General features: G+C 44.1%; 1 protein-coding gene across 11 annotated transcripts in view; it reads right to left on the bottom strand.

Moving 5' to 3' along the window:
* The window catches only part of ppfia1 (PTPRF interacting protein alpha 1), a 30389-nt gene that overhangs the window by 15505 nt on the left and 1505 nt on the right, over positions 1–13379 (bottom strand). For all 11 annotated transcript variants that reach the window (XM_028402828.1, XM_028402827.1, XM_028402825.1 and 8 more), the window contains exons 2-9: positions 11656–11925; positions 3949–4050; positions 3407–3571; positions 3245–3319; positions 2201–2302; positions 1657–1890; positions 1359–1505; positions 683–817 (exon numbers count right to left, since the gene is read on the bottom strand). In XM_028402828.1, the coding sequence (XP_028258629.1) occupies positions 683–817; positions 1359–1505; positions 1657–1890; positions 2201–2302; positions 3245–3319; positions 3407–3571; positions 3949–4050; positions 11656–11925 (1230 nt within the window). The remainder of the gene's footprint in view (positions 1–682; positions 818–1358; positions 1506–1656; positions 1891–2200; positions 2303–3244; positions 3320–3406; positions 3572–3948; positions 4051–11655; positions 11926–13379) is intronic.

Below are 13379 nucleotides of genomic sequence, written 5' to 3'. Positions count from 1 at the left end.
ATATGCTAAAAAAAAACTCCTTAAAATACTAAAAAACCTTAATACTGAAGTGAGCATTAAGTCATGCTCACTTCAGTATAGAATGAGCAGCAGCTCTAGAGTCCCCCAGACGATGTGTTCCTCGTCTGACTTTTGCTGGTAAATGAATGAGGACATTCTTTATGTTCTAAGTGTCTAAATTCATAAAATGGTATAAAGTTAATCAAACAACAAAGACGACAAAAAAACAAGGAATGACAAATTGTGTGAATGCAGATTACATGTGATAAGAGGCCTTTTGTTTTTGATCAACTCCAGAACTGAGATGAGTAGAAGAAAAAAAAACATTTGGAGACGCACTATGAGCCAGATCCAATACTAATAAGGCGCTAAGCTGCCAGTGTAAGCTACGCAGCAGTCAGTGTTGTCCAAAGACAAAGACTCAATCTATAAATGGGTAAAAACCGAGGCCATACTTCCAAAAATAGATCCCTGTGGATATTTGGAGTAACATAAACAATGGCTTCCTCAGCCACTTCCTCCTTAGGGGGGAGTCCTTGGCTGTGGAAATGTAAAGGAACTAAATTATGCACGCTGGGCTCCGTTTAGTTCACACTGTTTATCTACTGCTTTTTAAAATCGGTGTAATATTGACGTGTTTTGCTGAAAGCACATAATAAAAAGGTCGGACAGGTGCTGATACCTTTGTGAGGGCAGCGACCCTCTGTGCGAGCTCGGCCTCCACCTCAGGCAGCGTCTCTGCCTTGCGGATGGTCTGCTGCAGCTTCTGCTCAGCCAGTTCCAGCTTCTCCTGGAGCTGCCGGTTTCTCTCCTCAGTCTACAAACAAACACACCAAATGCAAACATCAGCAGTCATGTTAAAGACTCATCTGTCAAACTCCGTAGCCTGGAGGGCTGGCTTTCTGTTCCACAAGGTGAAAAGAGTGGGCAAGCAGAAAGCCTGCGGGCCAGGGACAGACAGAGGGAGACAAAAGGGAGACGGGATGAAGTGATGGGTGAAGGGCGGGGTGGGCAGGAAGTGAGGAAGAGAGCATTCAAACTGATACAAAGACAGACAAAACCCATAAGAAAAGAGGAGAAAGACATCTCCATCTCCAGCAAATACATGTAAAGAAATGAGCCAGTGTCTTCCAGGCTTCCCATTCAGGGCCTGCTGCGGCACTCAGTGTGTGAATACAGCAAGAATTCATTAGCAGGAGTCGGAGAACTGCCAGAGAACTGCAGGCAATTCCTGCCGGCAGAGAGACGCAAACACCGAAACCAACGCATGCCTCTAAGTAACATTATTGCACCATGTGGATGGATGCAGTCGGGGCTCAGAGAAATTACAGCAACTTAGAAACTAATATGGGACGTACCTGTCTGTAGAGGGACTCCTTATTGGCCACTTCATTCTCTAATTTGTCGTTAAGGTCATGGACGGAGGTTGCCTCCCGCTGAGCTGCCAGGTAGCGTTTCTCCAGGGTGGTGATCCTCTCCTCCATGTCTTCTTTTTGAGCCATCGACTATACACAGAAATAACCTTTAGTTAGTGCCCGTGTCTGGCTGAACATCTTCAAATGAGAGGGCGCTTTATAAGCATGGCATAAGCACCACGAGCCTGATGAATCAAGACGTGTTTCATCTCATCTATCACACAGACCCTGCCCTCTCTACCTCTCTGAGGTCTCTCTGTAGCCGTGTATTCATGTCTTCGGACTTGATGAGGTCTTTTCGGGCTGTGTCCAGGTCCTCCTCCAGCTCGTTGACACGCGACGCCATGGCAGCCATGCGCTCCTTCATCTGGCCCAAATCAGCCGTCTGACGGTCCACGACCTCCTGGAGCTCACCCACCTTTCCGAACCTAGAGCCACACTCCTCCTCCTGACTCAGTGACCCGTCTGAGGAACGCTGAGAGCACAATAACAGATGTGTTTTAGTGACTGAAAATATCATCTTCTTCCAAATGTAAAGAGACCCTTGAAATAAAATCTGAACAGCAGTTCAGAAAGACAGTTGTAAATGATTGATCCTCCGAACATTAATCTTTACTTCCACCTTTAACTCCTCATTCTGAGCTACAGAAGTATAAATGATATTGTAAGAGTTCTTAAGTAATTATAAAAGGCTTTCATTTCATTCCCTGGACGGTTGCTCTGTGCGGACACTTGACTCGGGCTTCACACCCACACATTGAACATATGCTGTTGAATAACCTCACCTTGCCATTGGTGCTTGGTGTGCTTTCAGAGTTGTGGTTGACCTCGCTGGTTCCATCTGCCAGCCCTCTCTTCTGACTGCTCTGCTCCCTGAGGTAAGCCAGCTAAAGAGAACACCTGTCTGTTAGCACCGTGTGGAGTCATTCATGAGCTTCTTGATGAACCACGAGCTGTTGTTTGCGTCATTTTGATCTTTGTGGTGCGTTTTTTTCCCATTTCAAAGCTAAAGCACTGTGAGTGTATATGTGCACATATTTTATGGAGACACAGAAAGAGGCAGAGATAGCAATTCACAACTATTCAGGTTAAAAACATACATACAAATAACAAAAACACTATAAAGCTCCTTGCCTCAGGAGGTAAACTTCCTAATAAAAACCACTGAATAGCAAGTGGTTGATTTTATGTGTGTGTGTGTGTGTGTGTGTGTGTGTGGTCCCAGGCTGATTCCCAGGAACAAAAGGCGACTGCAGCATGAACTGCTGTAGCACAGAGCAGAGAGAGAATCTAGGACACCTCCCTGAGATCCTTTGGGCCCTTAGTCAATCTTAATCCTATTCAATATACATGGAGGACTCAAGTCTCCCTCCCTTTGCCTTCATAAATCTCCTTTTCTCACATCCACTGTTAACCATTAAAATATAAACGAAAGATTAAACAATAAACATTTTATATGACACAGTTATTCTAGATGAAGTCGATAACAAAATGATTAACTTAAATAAGAAGAAGAACCAGAAGAAACGCCAGAAAAAGTACAAGAAGAAGCAAACGTAGCCAAAGAAGCAACAGCAGCTGAGAACAAGCAGAAGAAAAAGAACGAAACAACATGAAGCATCAGCAGCTGTGACCATCCAACCAAATGCAGCGCCTTGATAAGAAGGTAGCTGAGCAGTTAAAAGACAGTTGGCTCAGCTTTATGTAACCTCATCTGCACAGATCAGGGTTCCGTCTTCACCGGGGTACTCAAAGTGTCCTGTCAGCCCTAATTCCCATTTTGGTGAAATGCAGCACTGTGTTGGTGTGTCCCTGTTGTGTTTGCTTACTTCTTTGTGTGAGATGGTGAGCTGCTCCTCTAATGCACTGCATCTTTCCAAAGCAACACGTAGTCGCTCCCTGACCTTAAAAGAGAGAAAAACATAAATATACCCACATTGAACTCCATAACTCATTCTCTGAAAACACACAACACAGAGTCAGACTTGTACCTTCTCATCAAGGGCTTTGTGGTGTTCAAAAAGTGACTTGAGGGCTTTGAGAACTTCCACTTCGCTTGAGACGCCTGCTGGAGACTGAGCCTGCCTCTTCACCACCGTCATCCTCAGACTACGCTCGTGGCGAGACACCAGGCACTCCAAGTGCTCCAACAGGAGCTGCACACAAAGTAGACCCCGTTAACACGTTAGAACACTGTTGGCCCAAACTTGTCAACTCAAGTCTGTGGAAGTGTTTTCTGCAAAGTGACCAAACACACACACAGCATGCAGCAGCACGGAAACAGCACAAACACCTATCTATGCTGAGCTTCATTATCTGTGTGGAAATGCTGATGATTAGTCTGCCATGCCGTGGGTTGTGACAAAGCTTCAGACATAAGCAGATTTGCCATCTTGTGTTATGACAACCATCGCCTCTCCAAACACAAACACACAGGACTCTCACAGGTATGTCCAGGTGACTGTGCAGGCTAACCAAATGTTCCCCATCGTCGTTGGATTGCGTGTAATGTGTGTTGTGCAGTGGCACTCACCCGTGTGTTGTTTCTCTCAGCCTTCAATTCTGCAATCTCCTCTTCTTTCTCCAGAAGCTGCTCCCGGCACACATTCACCTCCTTTGTTAGTGCAGCAAACTCCTAGAATAGAAATGGACAAATACAGAAAAATGAAACCACCACTTACCGAGCTGTTTTTCTGCAGGCAGTGCTTCAGGGGGGAAAAGATGGTGGTGGACTTGAAACTTTGACCAAGTGTGAAAACAATTTTAATTCAACACTACACACATGTTCTGAAACACCTGAAAAACAATGAAAAACAATGGAGCCAGAGACAGCAACCAACCACCGGTATTATCACTACTGGGAAAATGGAAACTCGACATATTGTCGCAACCCCTAAATTTTTTAACTCTATTCTGACATCAGCTGCAGAAAGCCTGCAGAGCAGCCAAAAACTTGCCTTAAAAAGCATAAAGATGACACAACACCATCAGGACTATAAAGTCATTCCAGCTAGAGTAGGATTGAGCCCAGACAGCCTTTGAGCTGGATGCGTTCAGACCTATTTTCAAATCTGGCTAGCACACACTTGTGTCCGCACTCAAACCTGCTTCATCCAGCATGTTTGCTGTCCTCCAAACCACTAGGTGGCGCCTCGTAATATACAGAGTCCGTTTACCGCGTGTGTGCATGCGTCATGCGTTTTTTTGTCCCGTGTCGCGCCCCGTGAACCGGAAGTAGCACATCGCTAACTGGAAGTAGCATGTCCCTAGCCAGATTCGCTCGCCACATTTGCGTTCACACCTGAGCCACATTTGATCCGCTTAAGCCACATTTTTTCCCCAGTGTGAACGTGGTATAAAGGTTTGATATTAAAGAGCCTGACGAGTCGAACAGTCGAATACATTACGCTGCTTTAGGAACATTACTCATGTCTTTCCCAAGTCTTCTTCAAACACATGCGCACACACTCTCTGCTTTTAGGGATTACATGCATGGTTGGACCTTAAAGAATGTGCCATCCTGATTTTGTGCCCTGCAGCATGAGCACCCTGAGTAGTGTGAGGCCATCTTGCTACGTTTGTGAGGGTAGGAGGTTGGGGGGGTGGGGGGATAGAGGGCTGGAACTGATCGTTCTTTTCAGTCACTACCACAACTATTCTCCCTTCCCTTCACTCCAGCCTCTGAGCCTTTCCAGCGCTTGGCACAGATTCTGCATGACTAAAAGGAGTAAGAGGGTGTTTGCTAATGGCTGAAGCAAAGGGCTCCAATCTCTGCTGGCCAATGAGAGAGCGAGAGAGGCAGGCCCAGGGGTAATTACAGAGCGGCTTACTTCCTACATTCCAGAGCAGATGCTGAGGTTCAGTTACACAGCAATTTCAAGATTTCTCCATCTATCTATCCACCTTCTTTCCCTTAACACGGAATTCCTCATTTATATGAAATTCATATTTGGTAAAAAAAAAAAGTTTGGTACTTGGTTCAGTCCAGGAACACAAGCATGATAAGAGGCTATCAAACCTTTGTGTGATACATCAAAACAAACCCAAAGACACCCCCACCCACATAACAAACTGGGCACATGCACAACATAGAAACCTTGAATGGCAGATGCACAGAAAACAGCCGAAGACCAACACGTGATGATTGAATCATGCAGCCATGGGCATTCAGGCCTGATCACACGTCCCCCTGCAGAAGGGCTCAGTTAGTGTGGATGAGTGACATGCTGGTTAGAAGTGGACTGAGCTGCTCTGTAAGCCGTACAACAGGGGATGGGATTAGAGAGGGGGGGTACACGAATATGTGTGCCAGCCTATTAAAGGAACAGTGTACCAAAACACACAAAAGCTCTTCAGGGATAACTGTGCCGGGTGGATGGCACGCTGTACTCCCACCTTGTGTGTCAGTGTGACTGAGACTAATTTCTGTTTTATAATTAAATGAAGATTTCCACCGAATGTGAAGAAACAGAAATGGCACGGATGACGTTTCATTTACTGCATCTCCAAGAAAATATTCCAGTTTGCGTCATGTAGTCACAGGGAATCATCAATACAATGCTTCTATTGTAGCACAATAGATTTACAGCTTTGTCCAGATGTAGGGCTTCATACCACCTAGAACCAGCTCATATCTTACATTCAGTGCAGCAGACAGGAAGGGGAGCAGGAAGACTGCCCTCTGTTATGTCCTCATTACGGCAGGATTCTTGAAACTACAGACTCAAGCTAGAGACATTCTGTTGAGTAATTTACTATGTTATAATTAAATGGAAACATTAAATGTCCACACAAAATAAGCTCCTCCTCGCTCTTTCTTCTATACCATGAACACAGCAGGGTATTTGGAAGGGAGATCGGAACCAATTGGCCTTCCTACTACCTAATGACTTTAGTCCCTCTTAAAAGCTTACAGCGTGTGTTGAAATCTGACACTGGGCAGAGGGCATCTGTTCTCCTGGAGGAGGACGCACCATCAAAAACTAATTAGACACCACAATGGCTCTTATTCAGAGCTGCGTGGCCCGCTGTCCAAAGGTAAACGCAACAGAAAAGGAGTTAATGTAAAGAAGCTGAACGATCACTGTAGCATGAAGAGTCTACGTAAGGTTTATACACTGTAAAAATATGCATAATAGATAAATGTTAGTGGAGATAATCTAAATCTTCTATGTCAGGCAGACCTGGAAGTCATTAGTGAACTTCCTTTATGATCCTAAAACTCAGCGTTTGGACTGAGGACTCCTTTCTGTTTCTGCTTTCCTTGGGTTGGCTGGCTTTGTTTTTGTTTTTTGTACGCTGCATGTCTTTTCTTCAGAGAACCTCTGAACCCTCTAATGGCAGAGATACCTTCTCTGCAGCAGGAATGTTTTCATGCCATACGATAACAGCCCAAAAACAGCTAGTGACACCATCAGACATTATAATCTGTGTAGGGGATTATAATGAATAAGCCATGCATTAATTACTGTATGAAACAACACAGTGTACGAACGGATATTTGTCAAGATGTGAGGACCTAAACTACCATTATTAAATGAATTAGCATACATAGCTTTATGCAGGGCTGCAGGTAAACCTGGACAGAGAGCTGCATGCTGCCGGCGACAGACTCATGTCACATATTAAACAGTGTTTCATGTGTATAAAATGAGCTTTGGTTAAAATATATTATGTTGACATCATTACGTTCCGTTTCTCTAAACAGAATAACGCTGATGTGAACGCAGTGAGCTACTTTTTATTGAATATATTATACTGTCCTTTTTGTAGGCAGCAGGGGAATAAAATACAGATTACATTTTAGGGCATGTAATCTGTAATTAAATACTTTTTCTTCCCAACACTGCATGTGCTAATGGTTGTGTTGCTTAGGAGTATTGTGGATTTAAAGTCTGACAAGAATGGCGTTGCCGCCTGTGTTAAAGCATGTTTACTCAAAGACAGGTCAAACCAGTGTGAGCGTCACAACATGTATTCAAAGGGGGCACACAGGTTCGAGCAGCCGGACCAAAACACACATCTCTGCGATACATGAGGAATATAACCTAACAACAAAGACAGTTCCAAGTCAGAGCCCCAGGTGTGGCTGGTGTGAAGACACTTTACTCCCAGTGTCCCACAGAAATACTGATAGTAAAAGATCAGATCAAAAATCAGAAGAACTTCTTCCACATCGTCCAACTCGTCCAACGACACCAGCTTTATAGTAAGACTTATTGAGGAAACAGACATTAGAAAGCAGCTGGCCTTTGGACCACACTAAATAGAGAAGCATGGCCTTCACTCCCTGTCTTTTGTCTGCTTCCTTTTAAACTCCCAATTCAGCTCACAGTTGGCAAAAGGCACCACTTGCACTCTGTCACTTTCATGTCACTGTGTGGAACAAGTCAGCCTTTGTCTCTCTGTTTTACCACAGCTTACTCTCAATTCATGCCATTGTGCCACTGACCAGAATACAGAATTCGGTCACTACGGTCAATTGGGCTCCTTCAGACTACGCAGAATATCACTAACAAGAACCTGTCGAATTACATTCAGTCATTTATTTGTATATGACATAACATGAAGAGCAACAGTCCAAGCCCGATGATAATCTTTGTTGCCGTTTTATCTTCTGACAGACCCTCAAACACGTTATTTATGAATTCACAGCCCCTTTTGAAAAAAAATAGCTTACAATGAGTAAAAAGACATTTCATAGGACGTTCTAAAAGTGTTTACAAAACATATCCGACACTGTACTTTTCTCAGGGTTCAGAAATTAGTTCTCACTGGATGCTAGCAATGAGTGCTAAGTGGTAGAGAGTGTGTGTGTGTCACACAGTGCTCTGTGAAGTCAGTGAGACCACAACAGACAGAAGAAGCCTTGACCCAGATGAGCTGCCACAGAGTGGGTCATCAGCCATCACCGGCCTTCATTGGATCAGATTTCATCAGCCCATCGGTATGTAAGGGTAGAGGTCCCGGGGTTTCTTTTAGGGGCAGTGCTATGACCCCGTTATCAATAAACATTTTTTTCAACAGCATTCGAGACATGTGTTCCAAAACATGCCATTCGAGACGTCCCTAGTTTGTGTAACTGCGTCCTAATATCACCATCACATCTGACATGACAGCACAAACAGATAAGCAAGACGGATGATGGAGCGCTGCTACAAACATGAAGGTTTTGTGGTTTTGTTCTACAAACAGACGAGTTAGGGAAGTGACTTAATTGGCTTTTGTAAATTTAGCAATAAACATGTAGTGTGTGTTCTTGCTTATTAAAGTGAGTTCTTCTGATGTGAACAAGTGCACATATTGCGCCCACCAAGCATGCAGCTACTACCACCAGCACCGCCACTTTCTTCTGTTTTTTTTTTTTACAGCTACTTTTACTGCCATCCTTCAGGCGGTGTTTATTAGACAGCTGGGAATTTACTGACAGCAGACAAACCCACAACCAGCGATGCCCACTTCAAGCAAACCTATTACAAGGCTCGGCTGACACAGAAGTACAGAAACTAATTCTACACATGTGGGTCTTAAAATTAGACAATGAAACAAACGCATTCATGCACAAACTAGAGCTGGTGTCAATGAGCTACCCCTGAGACAGAACACATGCTGATAAGAAGGACTCATATACACCGTCCTACACGGCACCGCTGGGGCTGGAAGGAGCTGTTGACGTGTGAGCAATCTGGCCTGGAATGTTTGTGCATTCCAGCCAAAGGGTACTCTCACCAGGAGTGGGGGGGGGACAACAGAGAGAACTACACCTCCCTCCACCTACTGACTCAGCCTGGAGACCTTCCCCAGTGCAGTGGTTCATCATGGCACCAATCCGAGTCCTGCTGAGGCCACGAGGCATGTAACAACAATTAAATCTGTAAATGACTGAATCACTCAGATATGAATCCCTGGCCGAGGAGTTCCCTTCAGCAGAGGAGGAGAACAGGAGAACAAGAAGGCAGGCAGCTTAGATGTCAGTGGAAATGGAACACGCCATCTTTGACCAACTCTGATGACCAAACAAACGCAGAATAACTTGAGCCTAAAATGTTCCCCCAACCAAGTGACAAAGTACAAGACAAACAGCCACAACAACAGCAGTGAATAAACAACCCCAATGACTTTGAATTAGAAAATAAACCAAACTACAGAGAAAACAAAACATGGTGTAAGAACACTGAATTAAAGAGCTTCCACTTTTTTAACAGCTGAATTTTCTTGCATTCCAGACACAAATCCCAGGCAGAGAGCCAGATGATCAGCTGACAGCATCACACCAGAAGCATGCACACATACAGACACACAAACATATGACCTCAGCAGGTTTTTAGTCATTTATCACAGATACTTTAAATTCTAAAACAAAACCAGGTGTTTTCATGAAAGATTTTGTGTCCTGGTTAAAAACAAATTTGACATGTCTGTGATTTTATTTCATCTACAATATTCATATACGCATCACACAAAGCTTAAAACAATGCAGTAGAAGACCACTGTGAGGTGTCCTCTGTCAACAGGATTACAGCTTTAATATCTTCAGCTTTTCACCCAGAGTAAATCCTGCATTCACTGTCTGTGAGCTACAAAACTCCACGGAGACGTCGACAAGGTTCAGAGAATGACAGACAGCGGTCTGAGTCACTGCACTGACAGTTAAAGAAGGGTTTTACCTCCAGAGAGAAGCCCAAGGTGGCTGACTAAACAGAGCACTGCGGCCACAGTGGATTTTGGACACAGAGGTTCAAGTCATAGCTGACATATTTTAAGCACATTTTTTATCTACCCTGACGATGAGTCCCACCCCAAACAACAGAGATCCAAACACAAACATGTGTCGTTATCCATCTGGAGAAAAAAATGTAACGAATGAGGGAATGGTCATTTTCTAAGTTTTATTTTTGCACTACATTGATGTAAAAAGCAAAACTTCTGTGCCGTTGTTCCAGGAAAGGGTTTACAGAGGAAGAAAGGAGCTACAAAGAGCCGCCGAGGCTCCATAATTTAATTTAATCAGTAAAGAACTGATAAGATGAAGTAGTGCCAAAAATCATGTTACTTACAACATGTGCTGAAAGTAACAACAGAGCATCCAAAGAACAGGAAGCAGAGTCGACAAAGATTCCAAATCCTCAGGAGTGTGTTAGCACAAAGTTACCATGACTTTAACATCACTTACCAGACTTCACAGATTTGATCAAAATCATGACTGAAGAAATGTGCCTGGCTGAAACTACCTGAGGAGGGCAAACGTGTTGCAACAGTGCATTGTGCTCCTCTGCTGCACCTCGGCGCTGGCGGCCAGGTGTCGGAGTCCTGGCACAATGTTTGGATGTTTTGACTATGGACGTTTTCTTCCTGGCTATACATCACGGAGAAAAGCCTTCAAACCCCACAGGTGTGATAAACCTCCGTTCTTACAGTCTGATGTTCCAGGAAAGCCGAGATCACTTTTATCAGCTGTGCTTTGTAAATACAGCGGACCCTCATGACCTACAGACTCTCTGCTGTTTGCCCTGTGGTGTGTCATCCATTTTATCTTTACTTTGCCCCATATTTAACATACACTGAGACCAGCCAGAGAACCAGCAGCATGCTGGTATTATATACATTGGATGCATGTTTAACCAAACCTGCCACAACGCTTCAGTGATTAGCTTCCTTCTGTTCTCTTATGCATCATTAAACGCTGGAAACCTGAACCCTTTGTTTTAAATATAAGACCATGCAGAGCAGAAACCCGAGTCATTAATACAACAGAGGCCGGCGCGCAGATGGACACAGGTGGGATCACACTGTCCTCCTTATTATATTATGTGAACAGCAGAAAGCGAAACGCGGCTACCATGCACTAATGACTGTAAAAAGCTTCATACATATTAACCATGTACAAACTGACAGTATAATAATATAATACTATATATATAGTATTATATATATAAATAAACACAGCAAGTGTTCCTAGTTAATTGACAAAGTATATTTATGTTCTATTTTAAGTAGTTTTAAGAGGCTAATCATTTCATTCTTTCCAATAAAATGGCTTCTGGGCATGCCATTATGAGCAGAATTTCACACCTCACTCCACTTTGCAGACCAACAGCCATAACATTCCCACAGCCGCCACAGACTCTGGCGAAAGACCTGTTAGTCAAATACTGGAACTGACACTTCAGCTTGCAGTTCTGCAAAGACACGTCTAAGAGGGGTGCCACTCAAAGTGTAGAACTACATTTCTGTCCCTTACCTGTGGTAATGCAGTGTTTAGCTGTCTCTGTAGCGAGTCCCTTTCATGGCTGACTTCATGCAGTTTTCCCTGTGTCAAGCCCAAATTCTCCTGAGTCTCTCTCAGTGTCTCCAGAAGACGATCCCTCTCCTCCAGCATTGACACCATTAAGGACTCAAAGTGACCCTCTGAATCAGACTGCAGTGGGGAGCCAGAGCCCCGGCGGCCGCTGCCGCCTCCCCCGCTGGGGCCTTCGGCCTCGCTGATGGTGGGCATCACCTCGCACATCATCTGAAAAGAAAGGCATGAGACACATTATAAAGGAAGGAAGACGACAAAGAAAATAGATTGAGAAGTTGAACCGATGCCCTTCACAAAACCTTTCAATGCCCCGAGAGCAATAAAAAGATAACTTAACTTGCACTTAATGTGGTCAAGTGGCAGTATAAGGGTTTAATCAAAACAAACATTACTCTCTTATCCACACATCAGAACACAAATTCAAGAGCTGGAAGCAAGGCAACTGGACGTGTAGTTTCTTGAAAACGTTTTGCTGCTCCTCCGAGCAGCTTTATCAGTCATCAACTGAAACATTTTCAAGAAACTCAACAGGTCCAGCTGCCATAAGCTCAACACATGTAAAAGGACAAACAATTCTCCTTGGAACAACATGGAAACCATAACTGGCTGCCACATGACAAATCCAGTGAGTATTTGATGACCTGCAGGCCTTCTACTGCTGGTTTGCAGAAGCTGTCGGAACAGCTCCCATTATCGTCTGCTGTTAATAACACTTATGTGCAGCTGGAAAGAAACACACTGGTTTCAGTTTGTTCACATTTTTGTAAAATCAAGTCAATATATATCTTTCCAATTGTATTAAACAGCAACAACAAAGTTCTCTGTTTATCCAACATGGTGCAGTTCTCATGGAGACGTAGAACTTTATATTCCAGTGAAAACTGAGCCAACGTGTGATGGGAGATACTCTGAAATGTACGATTTAAGGTGCAGGGACACACAACAAAACATCTTGTGTACCACAAGAGTGGTTAAATACTTCCCACACAACACAGCGTTACCACAGCTCCTTGACTGAGCAGAAAGAAACAACAGATCCAAATCAGCTGAGCCTACTTACTGATTGTTACTAATGGCTAACTACCACTGGGCCATGCTCGCCTAAAGCCAGCGGTCCATTTCAACCCACACCGGGCAATGATCAGAGACGAACAGAGAGGCGCTGATCAATCACATGTTATCTTGGGTTCACTGCGTAATGCTGCATCTACAACAACAGCTGGGAAAGAAGGTCTGAGGAATTAGAGCCACACTCCACACAGCGAGGGGCTTAGGGCCTGTAGACAGCCTGCTAGACAAAAAGCCAAGAATCATGTGAACAGGATTTAACATACCTACAAGGAACAACAACTTACAAACTGGAACTCAGTGGTAGCCAGGGCTATCCCTCCCTTCATCTGATTCTTTGCAACGCCTGACATGCCAAAAGCTATTTGCTTTAAGAAGCCACTGTGTTCGCTCAGCTGCATCTCCTGTCAGGCTGTGTCCAGGAGCTGCACCATGCCTGATACATGCCAATTCAACCAGACCGGGTCAGAACTGGCATCATTCATTAATTATCTGTACTCACAAGGTTCCAGATGATTAACACAGCCTGTTGATGGAATAAGAAATCTACTATAGGAGGCACAACATTACAAAACCAGCGCTTCATATCGAGGTCA

The sequence above is a fragment of the Parambassis ranga genome, chromosome 3 (genome assembly GCF_900634625.1).
Source record: "Parambassis ranga chromosome 3, fParRan2.1, whole genome shotgun sequence".
Classification (NCBI taxonomy): Eukaryota; Metazoa; Chordata; class Actinopteri; family Ambassidae; genus Parambassis; species Parambassis ranga.
This window is presented reverse-complemented; position numbering and strand designations above follow the sequence as displayed.